The 25,630-nt window shown below is 56.6% G+C and overlaps 2 protein-coding genes across 3 annotated transcripts; one reads left to right on the top strand and one right to left on the bottom strand.

The window, feature by feature from the left end:
• The first annotated feature begins 1,870 nt into the window (after positions 1–1,870).
• On the top strand, positions 1,871–23,040 carry UBE2M (ubiquitin conjugating enzyme E2 M). The gene is made up of 6 exons (XM_071418399.1): positions 1,871–2,301; positions 9,926–10,020; positions 12,407–12,445; positions 14,824–14,927; positions 17,681–17,744; positions 22,748–23,040. Exons 1-6 carry the CDS (start codon positions 2,193–2,195, stop codon positions 22,886–22,888), a joined length of 552 nt encoding a protein of 183 aa, XP_071274500.1. The 5' UTR covers positions 1,871–2,192; the 3' UTR covers positions 22,889–23,040.
• LOC139585597 (cytochrome c oxidase subunit 3-like) lies at positions 22,864–25,041 on the bottom strand. Of its 2 annotated transcripts, none has more exons than XM_071418401.1 (5): positions 24,138–25,041; positions 23,846–24,082; positions 23,502–23,667; positions 23,292–23,378; positions 22,864–23,053 (listed from the first exon to the last, which is right to left on the bottom strand). In XM_071418401.1, exons 1-5 carry the CDS (start codon positions 24,691–24,693, stop codon positions 22,864–22,866), a joined length of 1,236 nt encoding a protein of 411 aa, XP_071274502.1. In that variant the 5' UTR covers positions 24,694–25,041. The 2 variants fall into 2 exon arrangements, with proteins under 2 accessions (XP_071274502.1, XP_071274501.1); XM_071418400.1 differs by lacking the exon at positions 22,864–23,053 and adding an exon at positions 23,065–23,277 and having other exon boundaries at positions 23,313–23,378; positions 23,502–23,734; positions 23,913–23,979; positions 24,016–25,041.
• Positions 25,042–25,630: the final 589 nt, after the last annotated feature.

The raw sequence follows: 25,630 nt of genomic DNA, 5'->3' as shown, positions 1-25,630 counted from the left end.
CATTTGAGGGCTTGGATTTCCTGGGTTCTCCCTCATTTCAGGGCTTGGATTTCCTGGAATCTCCCTCATTTTAGTGTTTGGATTTCCTGGATTGTCCCCAGTTTTTGGGCTTGGATTTCCAGGATTCTCCCTCATTTCTGGGCTTCTGTTTCCCGAATTCCTCCCCCATTTTGGGGCTTGGATTTCCTGAGTTCTGCCCCATTTCTGTGCTTGGGTTTATTGGATTCTGCCCCATTTCTGTGCTTGGATTTCCTGGGTTCTCCTCAATTTCTGTGCTTGGATTTCCTGGGTTCTGCCCCATTTCAGGGCTTGGATTTCCTGGGTTCTCCCTTATTTCTGTGCTTGGATTTCCTGAATTCTCCTCAGTTTCTGTGCTTGGATTTTCTGGGTTCTCCCTCATTTCTGTGCTTGGATTTCCTGAATTCTCCTCAGTTTCTGTGCTTGGATTTCCTGGGTTCTCCCTTATTTCTGTGCTTGGATTTCCTGAATTCTCCTCAGTTTTTGTGCTTGGATTTCCTGGGTTCTCCCTCAATTCTGTGTCTGTATTCCTGAATTCTCAACCCATTTCTGTGCTTGGATTTCCTGGAATTTCCCTCATTTCTGTGCCTGTATTTCCTGAATTCTCAACCCATTTCTGTGCTTGGATTTCCTGCGTTCTCCCTCATTTCAGGGCTTGGATTTCCTAGAATTCCCCTCATTTCTGTGCTCGGATTTCCTGAATTCTCCTCAATTTTTGTGCTTGGATTTCCTGGATTCTCAACCCATTTCTGTGCTTGGATTTCCTGCGTTCTCCCTCATTTCTGGTCTGAATTTCCAGGATTCTCCCTCATTTCCGGGCTGGATCCAACCCCCTCTGCCTGAACTGGGGCTGGCAGCGCTGGGAAGGGAAACTGGTCCCAGTTCACCCCCGGGCCAGCAAAGATGGCGGCGCCCATGAGCAACATGGCGGCGCCCAATGGGACAAAGGGCCCCAAGCCACGCCCCCGAGGCAGGATTGGCTGGTGGCAGCCGGGGAGAGCCGAAGTGCTCCGGAAAGAGCCGAGTGTGAGGCGAGAGAGAGAGAGAAACGAGATCGGCGCTTTTCGGAGCGCTTCGCCCCGCCCCCTTTTCCGGAAGAACCCGAAGCGTTCCGGAAAGAGCCGAGGGGCGGAGATCGGCGCTTTTCGGAGCGCTTCGCCCCGCCCCCTTTTCCGGAAATATCCGAAGCGTTCCGGAAAGAGCCGAGCATGAAGCGCGGGAAACAGAAACGAAGCGGCTGCCGGAAAGAGCCGAGGGGCGGAGATCGGCGCTTTTCGGAGAGCCTCGCCCCGCCCCCTTTTCCGGAAGAAGCCGAAGTGCTCCGGAAAGAGCCGAAGAGGGGTCGAAGCGCCGGAACGAGTCGATCTCCTTCCGGAAGAAGCCGAAGCGCCCTCGGGCCCGCCGGAATCTTTCCAGAAAGTGCTGAGGGGCCCCTCCCCTCCCTTCCGGAGACCTCCGAGCTCCGAGCCCCATTCCGGAGACCCCCGAGCCCCTCCCCTCCCCCTCCTTTTCCGGAGATCCCCGAAGCGGTTCCGGAGTTCCCGGAAGCGGCTCCAGAGCGGCGCCGGCGGAGCCCGAGGCCGTTCCGCCGCTCCCCGAAACGGTTCCGGAGCGGGTCCGGAAAGTCCCAGGCGATTCCGGAGTTTGCCGAGAGATTCCGAAGCCCTGCGGAGGTTCTCGAAGCGATTCCAGAGACCCGCGAAGAGGCCCCGGAGATCGCCCAGAGGTTCCGAAGCGGTTCCGGAGAGTCCCGAACCTCCTCCCCCCTTTCCGGAAGGTTCCGAGCGGCTCCGGACATCGCTGAGACCGTTCCGCAAAGCCCCGAAACGGTTCCGAAGCGGTTCCGGAGATCCCCGAGGCGGTTCCGGAAGTCGCCAAGCACCTCCGGAGCTTCCCGAAGCGCTTCCGGAAACTCCCGAAGTCGTACCGAAGCAATTCCGGAGCTTCACGAAGAGATCCCGGAAGTTGCCGAAGCGTTTCCGGAGAGTCCCGAGCGGCTCCGGAAGTTGCCGAGCGGCTCCGGAAGTTGCCGAGCCGGCTGGCCCTCAGCGCTCGCCCCCGGCCCCCGTCGCCCCCGGAGTCCCCGAACCGGAGCCGCCCCCGGCCCGGCCCCGCTCCCTCGGCCCCGGGGGGGGCCCGGACCCGCCCCGGCCCCGCCGCCCCGGCCCGGCAGGATGATCAAGCTGTTCTCGCTGAAGCAGCAGAAGAAGGAGGAGGAATCGGCGGGCGGCACCAAGAGCTCCAGCAAAAAGGCCTCGGCCGCGCAGCTCCGCATCCAGAAAGGTCTGGGGGGAGGCGGCGGGCACGAACTGGGCCACTAAGGGTCCCAAAGTGGGGCCAGTAAGGCCCTCAAACTGGGGTCAGTAATGGCATTAAACTGGGACCAGTAATGGCTTTAAACTGGGGCCAGTAAGGGTCCCAAAGTAGGGCCAGTAAGGGTCCCAAACTGGGGCCAGTAGGGGTCCCAAACTGGGGCCAGTAAAAGCTGGAAACTGGGGCCAGTAAGGGCCTCGAGCTGGGGACAGTAAGGGCCTCGAGCTGGGGCCAGTAAGGGCCTCGAGCTGGGGCCAGTAAGGGTCCCAAACTGGGGCCAGTAAAGGCCTCAAACTGGGCCCAGTAAGGGCCTCATACTGGGGCCAGTCAGGGCCTCAAACTGGGCCCAGTAACGGTTGCAGACTGGGCACAGCAGGGCCTCGAACTGGGGCCAGTAATGGCCTCATACTCGGCCCAGTAAAGGCCTCAAACTGGGGCCAGTAAAGGCCTCATATTGGTCCCAGTAAAGGGCACATACTGGGACCAGTAATGGCCTCATACTGGGCCCAGTAAAGGCCTCATACTGGGGCCAGTAAGGGCCTCATACTGGGGCCAGTAAAGGCCTCAAACTGGGGCCAGTAATGGCCTCATACTGGAGCCAGTAAAGGCCTCGAACTGGGCCCAGTAAAGGCCTCAAACTGGGGCCAGTAAAGGCCTCAAACTGGGGCCAGTAAAGGCCTCAAACTGGGGCCAGTAAGGGTCCTAAAGAGGGGCCAGTAAGGGCAGCACAGTGGGGCCAGTAGGGGCCTCAAACTGGGGCCAGTAAAGGCCTCATACTGGTCCCAGTAAAGGGCACATACTGGGACCAGTAAGGGCCTTGAACTGGGGCCAGTAAGGGCCTCAAACTGGGCCCAGTAATGGCTTTAAACTGGGGCCAGTAGGGGTTCCAAACTGGGGCCAGTAAAAGCTGGAAACTGGGGCCAGTAAGGGCCTTGAGCTGGGGCCGGTAAGGGCCACAAATTTGGGCCAGTCAGGGCCTCAAACTGGGCCCAGTAAAGGTCTCAAACTGGGCCCAGTAAGGGCCTCGAACTAGAACCAGTCAGGGCCACACACTGGGGCCAGTAACGGTCACAGACTGGGCTCAGCAGGGCCTCAGACTGGGCCTGGTACTGGCCTCAAACTGGGCCCAGTAACGGTTGCAGACTGGGCACAGCAGGGCCTCAAACTGGGGCCAGTAAAGGCCTCATATTGGTCCCAGTAAAGGGCACATACTGGGACCAGTAATGGCCTCATACTGGGCCCAGTAAAGGCCTCAAACTGGGGCCAGTAAGGGCCTCATACTGGGGCCAGTAACGGTCTCAAACTGGGGCCAGTAAGGGCCTCATACTGGTCCCAGTAAAGGCCTCAAACTGGGGCCAGTAATGGCCTCAAACTGGGGCCAGTAATGGCCTCAAAGTGGGGCCAGTAAAGGCCTCAAACTGGGGCCAGTAAAGGCCTCGAACTGGGGCCAGTAATGGCCTCAAACTGGTCCCAGTAGGGGCCATAAACTGGGGCCAGTAACGGTTGCAGACGGGGCAGAGCAGGGCCTCAGACTGGGGTCATTAAGGGTCGCAAACTGGGGCCAGTAAAGGCCTCATACTGGGGCCAGTAAGGGTCCCAAACTGGGCCCAGTAAAGGCCTCAAACTGGGGCCAGTAAAGGCCTTGAACTAGAACCAGTCAGGGCCACCCACTGGGGCCAGTAACAGTCACAGACTGGGCTCAACAGGGCCTCAGACCGGGCCCAGTAAGGGCCTCAAACTGGGCCCAGTGGGGGCCATAAACTGGGTCCAGTAACGGTCACAGACTGGGCCCAGTAAGGGCCTCAAACTGGGCCTGGTAATGGCCTTGAACTGGGCCCAGTAACGGTTGCAGACTGGGCACAGCAGAGCCTCAGACTGGGGTCATTAAGGGCAGCACACTGGGACCAGTAAAGGCCTCAAACTGGGGCCAGTAAGGGCCTCAAACTGGGGCCAGTAAGGGCCCCAAACTGGGGCCAGTAAGGGCCTCATACTGGGGCCCCTAAGGTTTGCAGACTGGGCTCAGCAGGGCCTCAAACTGGGGCCAGTAATGGCCTCAAACTGGGGCCAGTAATGGCCTCATACTGGAGCCAGTAAAGGCCTCGAACTGGGCCCAGTAAAGGCCTCAAACTGGGGCCAGTAAAGGCCTCAAACTGGGGCCAGTAAAGGCCTCAAACTGGGGCCAGTAAGGGCCTCATACTGGTCCCAGTAAAGGCCTCAAACTGGGGCCAGTAAAGGCCTCAAACTGGGGCCAGTAATGGCCTCAAACTGGGGCCAGTAATGGCTTTAAACTGGGCCCAGTAAAGGTTTCAAACTGGGGCCAGTAAGGGCCTCAGACTGGGCCCAGTAATGGCCTCAAACTGGGTCTGGTACTGGCCTTGAACTGGGCCCAGTAACGGTTGCAGACTGGGCACAGCAGGGCCTCAGACTGGGGTCATTAAGGGCAGCACACTGGGACCAGTAAGGGCCTCAAACTGGGGCCAGTAAGGGCCTCATACTGGTCCCAGTAGGGGCCATAAACTGGGGCCAGTAACGGTCGCAGGCTGGGGCCAGCAGGGCCTCAAACTGGGGCCAGTAAAGGTCTCAAACTGGGGCCAGTAAGCCCCCCAAACTGGGGCCAGTAAGGGTCCTAAACTGGGCCCAGTAAGGGCAGCACACTGGGACCAGTAAGGGCCTCATACTGGGGCCAGTAAAGGCCTCAAACTGGGCCCATTAAGGGCAGCACACTGGGCCCAGTAAAGGCCTCAAAGTGGGGCCAGTAAGGGCCTCGTACTGGGGCCAGTACAGGTCTCAAACTGGGGCCAGTAAGGGCAGGACACTGGGGCCAGTAAGGGCCCCAAAGTTGTCCCAGTAAAGGCCTCATACTGGGGCCAGTAAAGGCCTCAAACTGGGGCCAGTAAGGGCCTCGTACTGGGGCCAATAAAGGCCTCATACTGGGCCCAGTAAGGGCCTCAAACTGGGGCCAGTAAGGGCCTCATACTGGTCCCAGCAGGGGCCATAAACTGGGGCCAGTAATGGTTGCAGGCTTGGGCCAGCAGGGCCTCAAACTGGGGCCAGTAAGGGCCTCAAACTGGGGCCAGTAAAGGCCTCAAACTGGGGCCAGTAAAGGCCTCATACTGGGGCCAGTAAGGGCAGCACACTGGGGCCAGAAAGGGCCTCAAACTGGGGCCAGTAAGGGCCTCGAGCTGGGCCCAGTAAAGGCCTCAAACTGGGCCCAGTAAAGGCCTCAAACTGGGGCCAGTAATGGCCTCATACTGGTCCCAGTAAAGGCCTCAAACTGGGGCCAGTAAGGGCTCCCAGCTGGGCCCAGCAGGGCCTCATACTGGTCCCAGTAAAGGACTCATACTGGAACCAGTGAGGGTCATATACTGGTCCCAGTTGAGGTCACATACTGGTCCCAGTAGCGCCTCAGTAGGGGTCACATACTGGTCCCAGTCCCATACTGGTCACATACTGGTCCCAGTAAGGGGCAGGTACTGGTTCCAGCAGGGCCTCCATGGGGGCCGGTACTGGCACCAATAGGGGCACATACTGGGACCAGTAAAGGTCACATACTGGTCCCAGTAAAGGGCACATACTGGAACCAGTGAGGGGCACATATTGGTCCCAGTAAAGGGCACATACTGGAACCAGTAAGGGGCAGGTACTGGTCCCAGCACGGCCTCCATGGGGGCTGGTACTGGGACTGATAGGGGGCACATACTGGGACCAGTAAGGCCCCAGTGGGTCCCAGTAAGGGTCACATACTGGTCCCAGTAAAGCCCCAGTGGGTCCCAGTAAGGGTCACATACTGGTCCCAGTTAGGCCTTGGTGAGGGGCAGGTACTGGTCCCAGTAAGGGTCACATACTGGTCCCAGTAAGGCCCCAGTGGGTCCCAGTAAGGATCACATACTGGTCCCAGTAAGGAGCAGGTACTGGTCCCAGTAAGGGTCACATACTGGTCCCAGTAAGGGGCAGGTACTGGTCCCAGTAAGGGTCACATACTGGTCCCAGCAGGGGTCACATACTGGTCCCAGTAGGGGTCAGGTACTGCTCCCAGTAAGGATCCCATACTGGTCCCAGTAAGGGGCAGGTGCTGGTTCCAGCAGGGCCTCCATGGGAGCCGGTACTGGGGCTGATAGGGGGCACATACTGGGACCAGTAAAGGTCACATACTGGTCCCAGTAAGGCTTTGGTGAACGTCCCAGTATGGTCCCAGTATGGTCCAGTATAGTCCCAGTATGGTCCCAGTATGGCCCCAGTATAGTCCTAGGTTGGTCCCAGTATGGCCCCAGTATAATCCCAGGTTGGTCCCAGTATGGCCCCAGTATGGCCCAGGTTGGTCCCAGTATGGCCCAGTATGGTCCCAGTATGTCCCAGTATGGCCCAGTATGGTCCCAGTTTGCTCCCAGAATGACCCAGTATGGCCCAGTATAGCCCAGTTTAGTCCTAGTATGGACCAGTATGGTCCCAGTTTGGTCCCAGTGATTCCCAGTATAACCCAGTATGACCCAGTTTGCTCTCAGTATGGTCCCAGTATTTTCCAATATGTCCCAGTATGGCCCCAGTATGGCCCCAGTTTGCTCCCAGTATGGCCTAGGTTGGTCCCAGTATGGCCCAGTTTGCTCCCAGTTTGCTCCCAGTATGGCCCAGTATGACCCAGTATGGCCCAGTTTGGTCCCAGTTTGCTCCCAGTATGGCCCAGGTTGGTCCCAGTATGGCCTAGGTTGGTCCCAGTTTGCTCCCAGTATGGCCCAGTTTGCTCCCAGTTTGCTCCCAGTATGGCCTAGGTTGGTCCCAGTATGGCCCAGTTTGGTCCCAGTTTGCTCTCAGTATGGCCCAGTTTGCTCCCAGTTTGCTCCCAGTATGGCCCAGGTTGGTCCCAGTATGGCCTAGGTTGGTCCCAGTTTGCTCCCAGTGATTCCCAGTATAGCCCAGTATGACCCCAGTATGGCCCCGTTTGCTCCCAGTATGGCCCAGTTTGGTCCCAGTGATTCCCAGTATAGCCCAGTATGACCCCAGTATGGCCCAGTTTGCTCCCAGTATGGCCCAGTTTGCTCCCAGTATGACCCAGTTTGCTCCCAGTGATTCCCAGTATGGCCCAGTTTGGTCCCAGTATGGCCCAGTTTGCTCCCAGTTTGGTCCCAGTTGTGCTGGGGATGGGCCAGGCAGGGGTTGGGCTCATGGGGCGTCATGGCTGTGTCACCTGTGTCACCTGAGTGTCACCTGTGTCACCTGTGTGTGTGTCACCTGTGTCACCTGAGTGTCACCTGTGTCACCTGTGTGTGTCACCTGTGTGTGTCACCTGTGTGTCACCTGTGTCACCTGTGTGTCACCTGTGTCACCTGTGTCACCTGTGTGTGTCACTGTGTCACCTGTGTGTGTCACCTGTGTGTGTCACCTGTGTCACCTGTGTCACCTGTGTCACCTGTGTGTGTCACCTGTGTCACCTGTGTGTCACCTGTGTGTGTCACTGTGTCACCTGTGTGTCACTGTGTGTGTCACCTGTGTCACTGTGTGCCACCTGTGTGTGTGTCACCTGTGTGTGTCACTGTGTGTGTCACCTGTGTGTCACCTGTGTGTGTCACTGTGTCACCTGTGTGCCACCTGTGTGTCACCTGTGTGTCAGCTGTGTGTCACCTGTGTCACCTGTGTGTCACCTGTGTCACCTGTGTGTGTCACTGTGTCACCTGTGTGTGTCACCTGTGTGTGTCACCTGTGTCACCTGTGTGTCACCTGTGTGTGTCACCTGTGTGTGTCACCTGTGTGTCACCTCTGTGTCACCTCTGTGTCACCTGTGTCACCTGTGTGTCACCTGTGTGTCACCTGTGTGTCCCCACCTGCATCCATGTTTGTCACCTTTGTGTCACCTGTGTCTCCTTGTCCCCGTGTGTCCCTGTGTGTCTGTGCCACCTGTCACCCGTGTCACCACTGTCCTGCCTCTGTCCCTGTGTGTGTCACCTGTGTGTGTCACCTGTGTCCCTGTGTGTCCCCAGCTGTCCCTGTGTCCCTATGTGTCCCCAATGTCCCCATGTGTCCCCAGCTGTCCCCAATGTCCCCTGAGTGTCCCCAGTGTCCCCTCAGTGTCCCCAATATCCCCATTGTCCCCTCAATGTCCCCATTGTGTCCAATGTCCCCAATGTCCCCTCAGTGTCCCCAATGTCCCCAGTGTCCCCTGAGTGTCCCCAATGTCCTCAATGTCCCCTGAGTGTCCCCAGTGTCCCCTCAGTGTCCCCAGTGTCCCATCAATGTCCCCAATATCCCCTGAGTGTCCCCTCAGTGTCCCCAATGTCCCCAATATCCCCTCAGTGTCCCCAATGTCCCCTCAGTGTCCCCTCAATGTCCCCAATGTCCCCTGAGTGTCCCCAATATCCCCTCAATGTCCCCAATGTCCCCTCAGTGTCCCCATTGTCCCCAATGTCCCCTGAGTGTCCCCAGTGTCCCCTCAGTGTCCCCAATGTCCCCAATGTCCCCAGTGTCCCCTCACTGTCCCCTCAGTGTCCCCATTGTCCCCAATATCCCCAATGTCCCCTCAGTGTCCCCTCAATGTCCCCAATGTCCCCTCAATGTCCCCAATGTCCCCAATGTCCCCAATGTCCCCATTGTCCCCTCACTGTCCCGATTGTCCCCTCAGTGTCCCCTCAATGTCCCCAATGTCCCCTCAGTGTCCCCAATGTCCCCAATGTCCCCAATATCCCCTCAGTGTCCCCAGTGTCCCCAATATCCCCAATATCCCCTCAGTGTCCCCACTGTCCCCACTGTCCCCTCACTGTCCCCACTGTCCCCTCACTGTCCCCACTGTCCCCATTGTCCCCTCACTGTCCCTGTTGTCCCCACTGTCCCCACTGTCCCCTCAATGTCCCCTCAATGTCCCCAGTGTCCCCATTGTCCCCAATGTCCCCACTGTCCCCTGAGTGTCCCCAATATCCTCACTGTCCCCAATATCCCCTCAGTGTCCCCAATGTCCCCTCACTGTCCCCTCAGTGTCCCCTCACTGTCCCCTCAGTGTCCCCATTGTCCCCTCAGTGTCCCCTCAGTGTCCCCATTGTCCCCACTGTCCCCGTTGTCCCCAATGTCCCCTCAGTGTCCCCTCAGTGTCCCCTCACTGTCCCCAATATCCCCTCAGTGTCCCCAGTGTCCCCAATATCCGCACTGTCCCCAATGTCCCCTCACTGTCCCCGTTGTCCCCTCTCTGTCCCCAATATCCTCACTGTCCCCAGTATCCCCTCAGTGTCCCCAGTGTCCCCTCACTGTCCCCACTGTCCCCAATGTCCCCTCAGTGTTCCCGTTCTCCCCATTGTCCCCAATGTCCCCTGAGTGTCCCCACTGTCCCCGTTGTCCCCTCAGTGTCCCCGTTGTCCCCTCAGTGTCCCCACTGTCCCCAATATCCCCTCACTGTCCCCTTACTGTCCCCAATGTCCCCATTGTCCCCAATGTCCCCAATGTCCCCTCAGTGTCCCCAATATCCCCAATGTCCCCTCAGTGTCCCCTCAGTGTCCCCTCAGTGTCCCCATTGTCCCCACTGTCCCCTCACTGTCCCCTCAGTGTCCCCTCACTGTCTCCGTTGTCCCCTCAATGTCCCCTCAGTGTCCCCTGACTGTCCCCTCCCTGTCCCCAGACATCAACGAGCTGAACCTGCCCAAGACGTGTGAGATCGATTTCTCAGACCAGGACGATCTCCTGCACTTCCGCCTGCTCATCTGCCCCGACGAGGTGGGCACGGCATGGGGGGCACCTGGGGCACCTGGGGGGCACCTGGGGGGCACCTGGGACACCTGGGGAACCTGGGGGGCACCTGTGTGTCACATGTGTCACCCGGGGCACCTGTGTGTGGCACCTGGGGCACCAGGGGCACCTGGGGGGAACCTGGGGGGCACCTGGGGAACCTCCCTGGGGCACCTGGGGGGCACCTGGGGGGCACCTGGGGGGCACCTGGGGCACCTGTGTGGCACCTGTGTGTGTCACCTGGGGCACCTGTGGCACCCATGTGGCACCTGTGGCACCTGTGTGGCACCTGTGTGTGGCACCTGGGGAACCCGGGGGTACCTGGGGGCACCTGGGGCACATGGGGGTACCTGGGTGACACTTGGGGGGCACCTGGGGAATGTGGGGGGCACCTGGGGAACCTCCCTGGGTCATCTGTGTCACCTGTGTGGCACCTGTGTGTCACCTGGGGCACCCGGGGACACCTGGGGAACCTCCCTGGGGCACCTGGGGGCATCTGTGGCACCTGTGTGGCACCTGGGGCACCTGTCTGTCACCTGTGTGGCACCTGGGGCACCGGGGGCACCTGGGGGAAATTTGGGGGGCACCTGGGGAACCTCCCTGGGGCACCTGGGGGTCTTGGGGGAACCTGGGGCACCTTCCTGGGGCACTTGGGGCACCTGGGGGGACACCTGGGGGCAGCTGTGTGTCACCTGTGTGTCACCTGGGGCACCTGGGGAACTTGGGGAACCTGGGGGACACCTGGGGGACACCTGGGGCACCTGGGGAGCACCTGGGGCACCTCGGGGGAACCTGGGGGACATCTGGGGGGCACCTGGGTGGGACCTGTGGCACCTGTGTGGCACCTGGTGGGCACCTGGGCGGCACTTGGGGGGCACCTGGGGCACCTGGGGCACCTTCCTGTGTCACCTGGGGAAGCTGGGGGCACCTGGGGGCATCTGGGGGGCACCTGCGGCAGCTGGGGGGCACCTGGGGCACCTGGGGGGCTTGGGGGAACCTTTTGCACCTTCCTGGGGCACCTGGGGGGCACCTGGGGCACCTGAGGAACCTGGGGGCACCTCCCTGGGGCACCTCCCTGGGGCACCTTGGGGGCATCTGTGTCACCTCTGTGTCACCTGGGGCACCTGGAGGCATCTGGGGAACCTGGGGGGCACCTGGGGGGCACCTGTGGCACCTCGGGAGCACCTGGGGGGCACCTGGGGCACCTGTGTCACCTGGGGTATGTGGGGGACACCTGGGGAACCTGGGGGTACCTGGGGGGCACCTGGGGGGCACCTGAGGAACCTCCCTGGGGCACCTGGGGGTCTTGGGGGAACCTTGAGCACCTTCCTGGGGCACCTGGGGCACCTCCCTGGGGCACCTGTGTGGCACCTGTGTCACCTGGGGAACCTGTGTCACTTGTGTGTCACCTCTGTGTCACCTGGGGCACCTGGGGGGCACCTGGGGAACCTCTCTGGGGCACCTGGGGGGCACCTGGGGGCAGCTGTGTCACCTCTGTGTCACCTGGGGAACCTGGGGGAGACCTACCTGAGGAATCTTCCTGTGTCACCTGGGGGACCTGTGGCACCTGTGTGGCACCTGTGTGGCACCTGTGTGGCACCTGTAGCACCTGGGTGGCACCTGGGGCACCTTCCTCTATCACCTGGGTGCACTTGGGGAACGTGGGAGGTACCTGGGGGGCATCTGGGGGCACCTGTGTCACCTGTGTGGCACCTGTGTCACCTGTGTGGCACCTGGGGCACATGGAGGTACCTGGGGGGCACCTGGGGAACCTGGAGGGCACCTGGGGCACCTGGGGGAGACCTACCTGGGGGGCACCTGGGGCACACCTCGGGGGCACCTGGGGGGCACCTGGGTGGGACCTGTGTCACCTGTGTGGCACCTGGGGGGCACCTGGGGGGCACCTGTGTGGCACCTGTGTCACCCGTGTGGCACCTGGGGGGTACCTGGGGCACCTGGGGGTACCTGGGCGGCACTTGGGGGGCACCTGGGGAACCTGGGCACCTCCCTGGGTCATCTGTGTCACCCGTGTGTCACTTGGAGCACCTGGGGGGCACCTGGGAGCACCTGTGTCACCTCTGTGTCACCTGGGGGCACCTCCCTGGGGCACCTGGGGAACCTGGGGGGCAGCTGTGTCACCTCTGTGTCACCTCTGTGTCCCCTCTGTGTCACCTGTGTGTCACCTCTGTGTCACCTGGGGACATCTGGGGGGCACCTGGAGCACCTGGGGGGCACCTGGGGAAGCTGGGGGCACCTGGGGGGCACTTGGGGCACTGGGGGCCACCTCCCTGTGTCCCCTCCCTGTGTCACCTGTGTCACCTCCCTGTCCCCCTGTCCCCTCCCTGTCCCCCCAGTGACGTTTCTCTGTCCCCAGGGTTTCTACAAGGGCGGCAAATTCGTCTTCAGCTTCAAGGTCAGTGCTGGGCCACCAAACCCCTGCCATGGCCACCAAACCCCCCCTGTGGCCACCAAACCCCTGCCATGGCCACCAAACCCCTGCCATGGCCACCAAACCCTCCCTTGTGGCCACCAAACCCTCCCTGTGGCCACCAAATCCCCCCTGTGGCCACCAAACCCCTGCCATGGCCACCAAACCCCCCCTGTGGCCACCAAACCCCTGCCATGGCCACCAAACCCTCCCTTGTGGCCACCAAACCCTCCCTTGTGGCCACCAAACCCCTCCCTGTGGCCACCAAACCCCTGCCATGGCCACCAAACCCTCCCTGTGGCCACCAAACCCCTGCCATGGCCACCAAACCCCTGCCATGGCCACCAAACCCCCCCTGTGGCCACCAAACCCCTCCTGTGGCCACCAAACCCCCCCTGTGGCCACCAAACCCCTCCTGTGGCCACCAAACCCCTGCCATGGCCACCAAACCCCTGCCATGGCCACCAAACCCCTGCCATGGCCACCAAACCCCCCCTGTGGCCACCAAACCCCCCCTGTGGCCACCAAACCCCCCCTTGTGGCCACCAAACCCCTGCCATGGCCACCAAACCCTCCCTGTGGCCACCAAACCCCCCCTGTGGCCACCAAACCCTCCCTGTGGCCACCAAACCCCTGCCATGGCCACCAAACCCCCCCTGTGGCCACCAAACCCCTCCTGTGGCCACCAAACCCCCCCTGTGGCCACCAAACCCCTGCCATGGCCACCAAACCCCCCCTGTGGCCACCAAACCCCTCCTGTGGCCACCAAACCCCTGCCATGGCCACCAAACCCCTGCCATGGCCACCAAACCCTTGCCATGGCCACCAAACCCCTCCTGTGGCCATTGGTGGTCACTCAGTGGTCACTTGGTGGCCAGTGGGGGCGTTGGTGGCCATTGGGGGTCACTCAGTGGCCATTGGGGGGGTTGGTGGCCACCAAGGGTCACTCAGTGGCCATTGGGGGTCACAGTGGCCATTGAGGGTCACTCGGTGGCCATTTTTGGGGGTGGTGGCCATTGAGGGTCACTCAGTGGCCATTGGGGGTCACTTGGTGGCCATTGGTGGTCACTCAGTGGCCATTGGGGGGGTTGGTGGCCACCAAGGGTCACTCAGTGGTCACTCAGTGGCCATTGAAGGTCACAGTGGCCATTGGGGGTCACTCGGTGACCATTGGAGGGGTTGCTGGCCATGGGGGGTCACTCAGTGGCCATTGGGGGTCACTCGGTGGCCATTGGGGGTCACTCAGTGGTCACTCGGTGGCCATTGGAGGGGTTGGTGGCCATGGGAGGTCACTCAGTGGTCACTCAGTGGCCAATGGTCACTTGGTGGCCCCTGGGGGGGTTGGTGGCCATTGGGGGTCACTCCGTGGTCACTCAGTGGTCACTCAGTGGCCATTGGGGGCTTGGTGACCATTGGTGGTCACTCAGTGGCCATTGGGGGGGTTGGTGGCCACCAAGGGTCACTCAGTGGTCACTCAGTGGCCATTGGGGGTCACAGTGGCCATTGGGGGTCACTCAGTGGCCATTGGAGGTCACTCAGTGGCCATTGGTGGTCACTCGGTGGCCGCAGGGGGGGTTGGTGGCCATTGGAGGTCACTTGGTGGCCATTGGGGGTCACTCGGTGGCCATTGGGGGCGTTGGTGGCCATTGGGGGTCACTTGGTGGCCATTGGGGGTCACTTGGTGGCCAATGGGGGCGTTGGTGGCCATTGGGGGGGTTGATGGCCACTGCTGGACACTCATTGGCCATTGGGGTCACTCAGTGGTCACTCAGTGGCCATTGGGGGGGTTGGTACCCATGGGAGGTCACTCAGTGGCCATTGGGGGTCACTTGGTGGCCAATGGGGGGGTTGGTGGCCATTGCTGGTCACTCGGTGGCCATTGGTGGTCACTCAGTGGCCCCCATGGGTCACTCAGTGGTCACTCAGTGGTCACTCGGTCGTCACTCAGTGTCACTCAGTGTCACTCTGGTCACTCAGTGTCACTCAGTGGTCACTCTGGTCAGTCAGTGTCACTCAGTGGTCACTCAGTGGTCACTCAGTGTCACTCAGTGTCACTCAGTGGTCACTCTGGTCACTCAGTGGTCACTCAGTGGTCACTCTGGTCAGTCAGTGTCACTCAGTGGTCACTCAGTGGTCACCCGGTGGTCACTCAGTGGTCACTCGGTGGTCACTCAGTGGTCACTCAGTGGTCACCCGGTGGTCACTCAGTGGTCACTCTGGTCACTCTGTGCTGTCCCCAGGTGGGGCAGGGCTGGTGGTCACTCAGTGGTCACTCAGTGTCACTCAGTGGTCACTCAGTGGTCACTCAGTGGTCACTCAGTGGTCACTCAGTGGTCACTCTGGTCACTCTGTGCTGTCCCCAGGTGGGGCAGGGTTACCCTCACGACCCGCCCAAGGTGAAGTGCGAGACCATGGTGTACCACCCCAACATCGACCTGGAGGGCAACGTCTGCCTCAACATCCTCAGGTGAGGGACAAAAACACACCTGGGGACACACCTGGGGACACCTGGGGGGCTGTGACACACCTGGGGACACACCTGGGGACATGGGGACACTCCTGGGGGGGACAGTGACACACCTGGGGGGCAACGTCTGCCTCAACATCCTCAGGTGAGGGGAAACACACACCTGGGGACACCTGGGACACCTGGGGACATAGGGACACACCTGGGGGGGTACAAACACACCTGGGGACACCTGGGGACACACCTGGGGACACACCTGGGGACACCTGGGGGGGACAGGGACACACCTGGGGACACACCTGGGACACACCTGGGACACACCTGGGGGGGACAGTGACACACCTGGAGGGCAACGTCTGCCTCAACATCCTCAGGTGAGGGAAAACACACCTGGGACACACCTGGGGACACACCTGGGGACACACCTGGGGGACATGGGGACACCTGGGACACACAAACACACCTGGAGGGCAACGTCTGCCTCAACATCCTCAGGTGAGGCACAAACACACCTGAGGGACACCTGGGACACACCTGGGACACACCTGGGACACACCTGGGGACATGGGGACACCTGGGGGGGACAGGGACACACCTGGGGACACACCTGGGGGGCTGTGACACACCTGGGGACACACCTGGGGGGCAACGTCTGCCTCAACATCCTCAGGTGAGGCAAAAACACACCTGGGGACACACCTGGGGGACATAGGGACACACCTGGGGGGCATGGGGACACACCTGGGGACACACCTGGGACACACCTGGGGACACCTGGGGGACAGTGACACACCTCTGACACACCTGGGGGACATGGGGACACACCTGGGGGCTGTGGTCACCTGCTGGTGGCCGTGGTGGCCCCACTGACCACGGCTGTGGCCGCAGTGGCCATGGCAGTGGCCGCAGTGGCCGTGGCTGTGCCCACTGACCGCAGTGACCGCGGTGGCCATGGCAGTGACCGCAGTGGCCGCAATGACCGCAGTGACCGCGGTGGCCACAGTGGCCATGGCAGTGCCCGCAGTGGCCGTGGCTGTGCCCGCTGACCGCAGTGGCCGCAGTGGCCGCAGTGACTGTGGTGGCCGCAGTGGCTGCGGTGGCCGTGCCCACTGACCATAGTGGCCATGGCAGTGGCCGCGGTGACCGTGGTGGCCGCAGTGGCCGCAGTGACTGCAGTGGCCGTGGCGGCCGTAGTGGCCTTGAAGTGCCACAGTGGCCATGGCTGTGCCCGCTGACCGCAGTGACCGCGGTGGCCACAGTGGCTGTGGTGGCCGTGCCCACTGACCATAGTGGCCATGGCAGTGACCGCGGTGGCCGCAGTGGCCGCAGTGACCGCAGAGGCCGTGGCGGCCGTAGTGGCCATGGCCATGACTGCAGTGGCCGCAGTGGCTGCAGTGACCGCGGTGGCCGCAGTGGCCTTGAAGTGCCACAGTGGCCATGGCAGTGACCGCAGTGGCCGTGGTGGCCGTGCCCACTGACCATAGTGGCCATGGCAGTGACCGTGGTGGCCACGGTGGCCGTAGTGGCCTTGAAGTGACCATGGCAGTGACCGCAGTGGCCGCAGTGGCCATGGCCGTGCCTGCTGACCACAATGGCCGCAGTGGCCGCGGTGGCCGCAGTGGCCGTGGCTGTGCCCGCGGTGGCCGCAGTGACTGTGGTGGTCACAATGACTGCAGTGGCCGCGGTGGCCGTGTCTGCTGACCGCAGTGACTGCTGACCGCAGTGGCCATGGTGGCCGTGGTGGCCGCAGTGCCCATGGCCGTGCCCACTGACCGCAGTGGCCGCAATGACCGCAGAGACTGTGGTGGCCGCAGTGGCCGTAGTGGCCATGGCAGTGACCGCAGTGACCGCAGTGACTGTGGTGGCCACAGTGGCCGCAGTGGCCATGGCTGTGGCTGCAGTGGCCACGGTGGCCGTGCCCACTGACCATAGTGGCCATGGCAGTGACCGCGGTGGCCGCAGTGGCCATGGCAGTGGCCGCAGTGGCCGTGGTGACCATGGCAGTGGCCATGGCCGTGCCTGCTGACCGCAGTGGCCGCAGTGGCTGCAGTGGCCATGACCGCAGTGACCGTGGTGGCCGCAGTGGCCGCAGTGACTGTGGTGGCCACAGTAGGCGCAGTGACCGCAGTGGCCGTGGTGGCTGCAGTGGCCGTGACCGCAGTGGCCACAGTGGCCGCAGTGACCGTGGTGGCCGTAGTGGCCATGGCAGTGACCACGGCAGTGGCCGTGGTGGCTGCAGTGGCTGTGGTGGCCGTGGTGGCTGTAGTGGCCTTGAAGTGACCATGGCAGTGACCATGGCAGTGACCGGGGTGGCCGTGGTGGCCGCAGTGGCCGCAGTGACCATGGTGGCCATGGCAGTGACCGCAGTGACCTCAGTGGCCGTGGTGGCCATGGCAGTGACCGTGGTGGCCGTGGCAGTGACCATGGTGGCCATGGTGACCATGGCAGTGACTGCGGTGGCCGTGGTGGCCGCAGTGGCCGTGGTGGCCATGGTGACCATGGCAGTGACCATGGCAGTGGCCGCAGTGGCCGTGGTGGCCATGGTGACCATGGTGACCATGGCAGTGACCGCGGTGGCCGTGGTGGCCATGGTGGCCATGGCAGTGACCATGGCAGTGACCGTGGTGGCTGTAGTGGCCATGGCAGTGGCCGTGGTGGCCATGGTGGCTGTAGTGGCCTTGAAGTGACCGCAGTGACCATGGCAGTGGCCGTGGTGGCCGTGGTGACCATAGTGACCGTGTCTGTCCCCACAGGGAGGACTGGAAGCCGGTGCTGACCATCAACTCCATCATCTACGGCCTGCAGTACCTGTTCCTGGTGAGGGACACCTGGGGACACCTGGGGGGGCTTGGGGACACCTGGGGGGACACCTGGAGGGGCTTGGGGACACCTGGGGGGATCTCGGGGAAACCTGGGGGAACACCTGGGGGGATGTGAAGACACCTGGAGGGACACTTGGGGGGGACACCTGGGGACACACCTGGGGGGGCTTGGGGACACCTGGGGAGGCTTGGGGACACCTGGGAACACACCTGGGGACATGGGGACACAGCTGGGGGGACGTGGGGGGACACACCTGGGGACACTCATGGGGACATGGGGACACACCTGGGGACACCTGGGGGGAGATGGGGACACCTGGGGACACCTGGGGGAACACCTGGGGGTGTGGGGGGACACCTGGGGACACCTGGGGGAGATGGGGACACACCTGGGGACATGGGGACACCTGGGGGGACATCTGGGGATACCTGGAGGGACACTTGGGGGGACACCTGGGGGAACGTGAGGACACACCTGGGGGGACACCTGGAGGGGCATGGGGGCACCTGGGGGGGCTTGGGGACACCTGGGGGGACAAGGACACACCTGGGGACATGGAGGGGGCACCTGGGGACATGGGGACACAGCTGGGGGGACACCTGGGGGAACGTGGGGACACGGGGACACCTAGGGGGACACACCTGGGGATGTGGGAGGACAGCTGGGGACACACCTGAGGGGAGATGGGGACACCTGAGGGGACATGGGGACACACCTGGGGGGAGATGGGGACACACCTGGGGACACACTTGGGGACACACCTGGCGGGACTTGGGGACACCTGAGGGGACAAGGACACACCTGGGGACATGGAGGGGGCACCTGGGGACACACCTGGGGGGAGATGGGGACACCTGGAGGGATCTGGGGACATGGGGACACCTGAGGGGACAAGGACACACCTGGGGACATGGGGGTGGCACCTGGGGACATGGGGACACCTGGGGACCACTCAGGGGGACATGGGGACCCAGCTGGGGACATGGGGGTGGCACCTGGGGACACTCCTAGGGACACACCTGGGGACATGGGGACACACCTGGGGACATGGGGACACATGTGGGGACAAACCTGGGGACACACCTGGGGATGTGGGGACACACCTGGGGACACCTGGGGGGATGTGGGGACACCTGAGGGGACAAGGACACACCTGGCGACATGGAGGTGGCACCTGGGGATATGGGGACACTCATGGGGACACACCTGGGGACACTCATGGGGACATGGGGACACACCTGGGGGGACACCTGGGGACATGGAGGTGGCACCTGGGGCGTGTTTGGGGACACCTGGGAAGGCTCTGGGGACACCTGGGGAAGGTTTTGGGGTCCTGGGGATTTTGAGGGGAATTTTGGGATTTTGAGGGGAATTTTTCGGGGATTTGAGGGGAATTTGGGGATTTTTAGGGGAATTTTGAGGGGAATTTTGGGATTTTAGGGGGAATTTTGGGGATTTTGAGGGGAATTTTTGGGGGATTTTGAGAGGAATTTTGGGATTTTGAGGGGAATTTTGGGGATTTTGAGGGGAATTTTTGGGATTTTTAGGGGAATTTTGAGGGGAATTTTGGGATTTTGAGAGGAATTTTGGGGATTTTGAGGGGAATTTTTGGGGGATTTTGAGGGGGATTTTGGGGGAATTTTAGGGGACTTTTGGGGATTTTAGGGGAATTTTGGGGATTTTGAGGGGAATTTTTGGGGGATTTTGAGAGGAATTTTGGGATTTTTGAGGGGAATTTTTGGGATTTTGAGGGGAATTTTTGGGGATTTTGAGGGGAATTTTGAGGGGAATTTTGGGATTTTGAGGGGAATTTTGGGGATTTTTAGGGAAATTTTGGGATTTTGAGAGGATTTTGAGGGGAATTTTGGGATTTTGAGGGGAATTTTTCGGGGATTTGAGGGGAATTTTTGGGAATTTTGAGGGGAATTTTGGGGGGATTTTGAGAGGAATTTTGGGATTTTTGAGGGGAATTTTTGGGGATTTTGGGGTATTTTAGGGGAATTTTGGGATTTGGGGGTGTTGAAAGGGATTTTGGGGGATTTTCATGGGATTTTACCAAATTGTGGGGGATTTGAGGGCAATTTTGGGATCCGGCTGCTTTTAGGGTTTTGGGGCCATTTTGTGGGAATTTTAGGGGAATTTTGGGATTTTGGGGGGGTTTTAAGGGATTTTGTGGGAATTTTAGGAGAATTTTGGGATTTGGAGGGGGTTTAAGGGATTTTATGGGAATTTTGTGGGAATTTTGGGATCCCCCTGCCCCCAAATTTTCCCCCAAAAGGAGCCAAACCCCAACCAATGATTTATGGGATTTGGGGCGGTTTTAGGGGAATTCTGAGGGGTTTTGATGGAATTTTGGGATTTTTGGGGGATTTTGTGGGAATTTTAGGGGAATTTTGGGATTTTGGGGGCATTTTAATGGGATTTTGGGGGATTTTAATGGGATTTTAGGGGCTTTTAATGGCATTTTAGCAAATTGTGGGGGATTTTCGGGCAATTTCGGGATCCGGCCGCTTTAAGGCATTTTGGTGGAATTTTATGGGATTTTTGTGGGAATTTTGGGATCCCCCTGAGGCCAAATTCCCCCCCAAAAGGATCCAAACCCCAAAAGGACCCCCCTGAACAATGGGAACCCCAAAATGGGACCCAAACCCCAAACAGGGGCTGGGGGCATTTGGGGACGTTTTAGGGGAATTTTAGAATTTGGGGCTGTGAAGGGATTTTGGGGGGATTTTTAGGGGAATTTTGGGATTTTGGGGGGTTAATAAAGGATTTTGGGGGGGTTTTATGGAATTTTGGGGATTTTTGGGCTGTTGAAAGGGATTTTGGGGGATTTTCATGGGATTTTAACAAATTGTGGGGTTTTAGGGGAGAATTTTGGGATTTTGGGGAGGTTTTAAGGGATTTTTGTGGGAATTTTAGGGGAATTTTGGGATTTTGGGGACATTGAAAGGGATTTTGGGGGATTTTCATGGGATTTTAGGAAATTCTGGGAGGTTTTAGGGGAAATTTTGGGATTTGGGGGATTTTCATGGGATTTTATGGGATTTTCATGGGATTTTACCAAATTCTGGGGGATTTTCGGGCAATTTCGGGATCCGGCCGCTTTCAGGCATTTTGGTGGAATTTTATGGGAATTTTGTGGGAATTTTGGGATCCCCTTGACCCCAAATGTTTCCCCCAAAAGGAGCCAAACCCCAACCAATGGCTCGTGGGGTTTGGGGTTTTTTGGGGGTTTTTTGGGGTTTTTAGTGGGGTTTTAATGGGGTTTTAGGGAATTTTGGGATTTGGGGGTGTTGAAAGGGATTTTGGGGGATTTTCATGGGATTTTAGGAAATTCTGGGTGGTTTTAGGAGAATTTTGGGATTTTGGGGGATTTTGTGGGAATTTTGTGGGAATTTTGTGGGAATTTTGGGATTTTGGGGGATTTTAATTGGATTTTATGGGATTTTAATGGGATTTTAGAAAATTCTGGGAGGTTTTAGGGGAATTTTGGGATTTTGGGGTTGTTTAAAGGGATTTTGGGGGATTTTAATGGGATTTTAGAAAATTCTGGGAGGTTTTAGGGGAATTTTGGGATTTTGGGGTTGTTTAAAGGGATTTTGGGGGATTTTAATGGGATTTTAGGAAATTCTGGGCGGTTTTAGGAGAATTTTGGGATTTGGGGGATTTTGTGGGAATTTTAGGGGAATTTTGGGATTTTATGGGATTTTCATGGGATTTTACCAAATTCTGGGGGATTTTCGGGCAATTTCGGGATCCGGCCGCTTTCAGGCATTTTGGTGGAATTTTATGGGAATTTTGTGGGAATTTTGGGATCCCCCTGACCCCAAATGTTTCCCCCAAAAGGAGCCAAACCCCAACCAATGGCTCGTGGGATTTGGGGTTTTTTGGGGATTTTTTGGGGATTTTTTGGGGTTTTTTGGGGGGTTTTAATGGGGTTTTAGGGAATTTTGGGATTTGGGGGTGTTGAAAGGGATTTTGGGGGATTTTCATGGGATTTTAGGAAATTCTGGGTGGTTTTAGGAGAATTTTGGGATTTGGGGGATTTTGTGGGAATTTTAGGGGAACTTTTGGGATTTGGGGGGATTTTAATGGGATTTTAGGAAATTTTGGGGGATTTGAGGGGAATTTTGGGATTTGGGGGTGTTGAAAGGGATTTTGGGGGATTTTCATGGGATTTTAGGAAATTCTGGGTGGTTTTAGGAGAATTTTGGGATTTTGGGGGATTTTAATTGGATTTTAGGGGATTTTAATGGGATTTTAGGAAATTGTGGGAGATTTTAGGGGAAATTTTGGGATTTGGGGGTGTTGAAAGGGATTTTGGGGGATTTTAATGGGATTTTAGGAAATTGTGGGGGATTTGAGGGGAATTTTGGGATTTGGGGGATTTTGTGGGAATTGTAGGGGAATTTTGGGATTTTGGGGGATTTTAATGGGATTTTATGGGATTTTAATGGGATTTTAGAAAATTCTGGGAGGTTTTAGGGGAATTTTGGGATTTTGGGGTTGTTTAAAGGGATTTTGGGGGATTTTAATGGGATTTTAGGAAATTCTGGGCGGTTTTAGGAGAATTTGGGGATTTGGGGGATTTTGTGGGAATTTTAGGGGAATTTTGGGATTTTGGGGCATTTTCATGGGATTTTATGGGATTTTAATGGGATTTTAGGAAATTGTGGGAGATTTGAGGAGAATTTTGGGATTTGAGGGATTTTGTGGGAATTTTGTGGGAATTTTGGGATTTTGGGAGATTTTAATGGGATTTTAGGAAATTCTGGGAGGTTTTAGGAGAATTTTGGGATTTGAGGGATTTTGTGGGAATTTTAGGGGAATTTTAGGGGAATTTTGGGATTTTATGGGATTTTCATGGGATTTTACCAAATTCTGGGGGATTTTCGGGCAATTTCGGGATCCGGCCGCTTTAAGGCATTTTGGTGGAAATTTATGGGAATTTTGTGGGAATTTTGGGATCCCCCTGAGGCCAAATTTCCCCCCCAAAGGAGCCCAACCCCGAGGACCCCCTGAACAAGGAGGCTGCGGAGGTGCTGCAGAGCAACCGGCGCCTGTTTGAGCAGAACGTGCAGCGCTCGCTGCGGGGCGGATACGTGGGCGCCACCTACTTCGAACGCTGCCTGAAGTGACCCCAAAATCTGCCCTGAGGAGGGAGAGAGACCCTGGAGAAACCCAAGAAAAGCGGAGAAATATCCCCCAAAATGGCCCAATAAAAGCTGGGAAAAATCCTGGAAAAATGCGAATAAAAGCTGGGAAATATTCCCAAAAAATCCGAATAAAACTTGGGAAAAATCCTGAAAAAATCCTAATAAAAGCTGCAAAAAATCCCACAAAAATCCCAATAAAATGTGCAAAAAATACCCAATAAAACCTGAGAAATATCCCCAAAAAACCCCAATAAAACCTGCAAAAAATATGCCCAAAAAATCCCAATAAAATCTGCAAAAAATCCTATTAAAAATACCCCAAAAAAACCCAATAAAACCTGAGAAATATCCCCCAAAAAACGCCAGTTAAACTTGCAAAAAACACCCCAAAAAATCCCAATAAAACCGGCAAAAAATAACCCAAAAATCCCAATAAAATCTGAGAAATATCCCCAAAAAATCCCAATAAAATCTGCAAAAAAAATCCCAAAAAATCTCAATAAAACCTGCAAAAAATATCCCAAAAAATCCCAAAAAAACCGGGAAAAATACCCCAAAAATCCCAATAAAATGTGCAAATAATACCCAATAAAACCTGCAAAAAAAATCCCAAAAATCCCAATAAAACCGGCAAAAAATACCCCAAAAAACCCCAATAAAACCTGAGAAATATCCCCAAAAAATCCCAATAAAACCGGAAAAAAATCCCCAAAAATCCCAATAAAAGCTGCAAAAAATACCCCAAAAAATCCCAGTAAAACCTGCAAAAAATACCACAAAAAATCCCAATAAAACCCAGGAAATATCCCCAAAAAATCTCAATAAAACCTGCAAAAAAATCCCAAAAAAACCCCAATAAAATCTGCAAAAATACCCCAAAAAAACCCCATTGAGAACCCAATAAAACCGGCAAAAAAACCCCAAAAAACCCAATAAAACCTGAGAAATATCCCCAAAAATCCCAAAAAAATCTGCAAAAAATATCCCAAAAAAATCCCAATAAAACCTGCAAAAAATACCACAAAAAATCCCAATAAAATCTGAGAAATATCCCCAAAAAATCCCAATAAAACCTGCAAAAAATCCCATTAAAAATCCCCCCAAAAAACAGCAAAAAATATCCCAAAAAATCCCCAAAAAAACCGGCAAAAAATATCCCAAAAATCCCAATAAAACCTGCAAAAAATCCCAATAAAACCTGCCAAAAATACCACAAAAATCCCAATAAAACCTGAGAAATATCCCCAAAAAACCCCATAAAATCTGAGAAATATCCCCAAAAAACCCCAATAAAACCGGAAAAAAATCCCCAAAAAATCCCAAAAAAACCTGCAAAAAATACCCCAAAAATCCCAATAAAATCTGAGAAATATCCCCAAAAATACCCAATAAAACCTGCAAAAATACCCCAAAAAATCCCAATAAAACCTGCAAAAAATATCCCAAAAATCCCAATAAAACCTACGAAGAATCCCATTAAAATACCCCATGGAGAACCCAATAAAAGCTGCAAAATATCCCCAAAAAACCCCATAAAATCTGAGAAATATCCCCAAAAAAACCCCAATAAAACCGGAAAAAAATCCCCAAAAAATCCCAAAAAAACCTGCAAAAAATACCCCAAAAAACCCCAATAAAATCTGAGAAATATCCCCAAAAAACCCCAATAAAACCGGAAAAAAATACCCCAAAAACCCCCAAAAAATCTGCAAAAATACCCCAAAAATCCCAATAAAACCTGAGAAATATCCCCAAAAAATCCCAATAAAACCTGAGAAAAATCCCATTAAAATACCCCCAAAAATCCCAATAAAACCTGCGAAAAATACCCCAAAAAATCCCAATAAAACCTGCAAAAAAACCCCAAAAATCCCAATAAAACCTGCAAAGAATACCCCCAAAAAATCCCAAAAAATCCCCCAAAAAAACCCCAAAAATCCCCAAAAATCCCCAAAAATTCCCAAAAAAATCCCAAAAAAATCCCCAAAAATTCCCCAAAAAAGCCCCCAAAAAAGCCCCTAAAAAAAAAAAAAAATCCCCAAAAAATCCCAAAAAAATCCCCAAAAAATCCCCCAAAATTCCCCAAAAAATCAAAAAAAAATCCCAAAAACCCCAAAATTCCCCCAAAATTCCCCCCCCGGTCCCCCCATTTATTGCCCCGGATTAAAGAGCCAAGGGACTGGTTTGGACTGGTTTATACTGGTCTGGACTGGTCTGGACTGGTTTATACTGGTCTGGACTGGTTTGGACTGGTGTGGACTGGTTTGGACTGGTTTATACTGGTTTATACTGGTCTGGACTGGTCTGGACTGGTTTGGACTGGTTTATACTGGTTTATACTGGTTTGGACTGGTCTGGACTGGTTTATACTGGTCTGGACTGGTCCGGACTGGTTTGGGTTGGTCTGGACTGGTTTATACTGGTCTGGACTGGTTTATACTGGTTTGGACTGGTCTGGACTGGTTTATACTGGTTTATACTTGTCTGGACTGGTCTGGACTGGTTTGGACTGGTTTATACTGGTCTGGACTGGTTTATACTGGTCTGGACTGGTTTGGGTTGGTTTGGACTGGGAGGGATGCAGTGGGCGTCACTGGTTTATACTGGTTTATACTGGTTTATACTGGTTATACTGGGAGGGGGTGGGGGTGTCACTGGTTAAACTGGGATGGGCCCAGTCCCGCTCCCAGTGCTCCCAGTATGGCCCAGTCCCATTCCCAGTAT

Source organism: Agelaius tricolor, unplaced genomic scaffold (genome assembly GCF_023055355.1).
Source record: "Agelaius tricolor isolate 1412-34295 unplaced genomic scaffold, bAgeTri1.0.p SCAF_85, whole genome shotgun sequence".
NCBI lineage: Eukaryota > Metazoa > Chordata > Aves > Passeriformes > Icteridae > Agelaius > Agelaius tricolor.
Note: the sequence above shows the minus strand (reverse complement) of the source record. Positions and strands in the feature narration are given on the sequence as shown.

Excerpts from the sequence above, each read along its gene's own strand:
- UBE2M (XM_071418399.1), top strand. The coding sequence starts at position 2,193 with ATGATCAAGCTGTTCTCGCTGAAGCAGCAGAAGAAGGAGGAGGAATCG. Across the intron at positions 2,302-9,925 it reads GCAGCTCCGCATCCAGAAAG|ACATCAACGAGCTGAACCTG; the intron begins GTCTGGGGGGAG and ends CCCTGTCCCCAG. Across the intron at positions 12,446-14,823 it reads AATTCGTCTTCAGCTTCAAG|GTGGGGCAGGGTTACCCTCA; the intron begins GTCAGTGCTGGG and ends TGCTGTCCCCAG.
- LOC139585597 (XM_071418400.1), bottom strand. The coding sequence starts at position 24,693 with ATGGGATTTTTCTCAGGTTTTATTGGGATTTTTTGGGGATATTTCTCA. Across the intron at positions 23,735-23,912 it reads TTTTGTGGTATTTTTTGCAG|GTTTTATTGAGATTTTTTGG; the intron begins GTTTTATTGGGA and ends ATTTTTTTGCAG. Across the intron at positions 23,278-23,312 it reads TTTTGGGTTATTTTTTGCCG|TTTAACTGGCGTTTTTTGGG; the intron begins GTTTTATTGGGA and ends GTTTTTTGCAAG.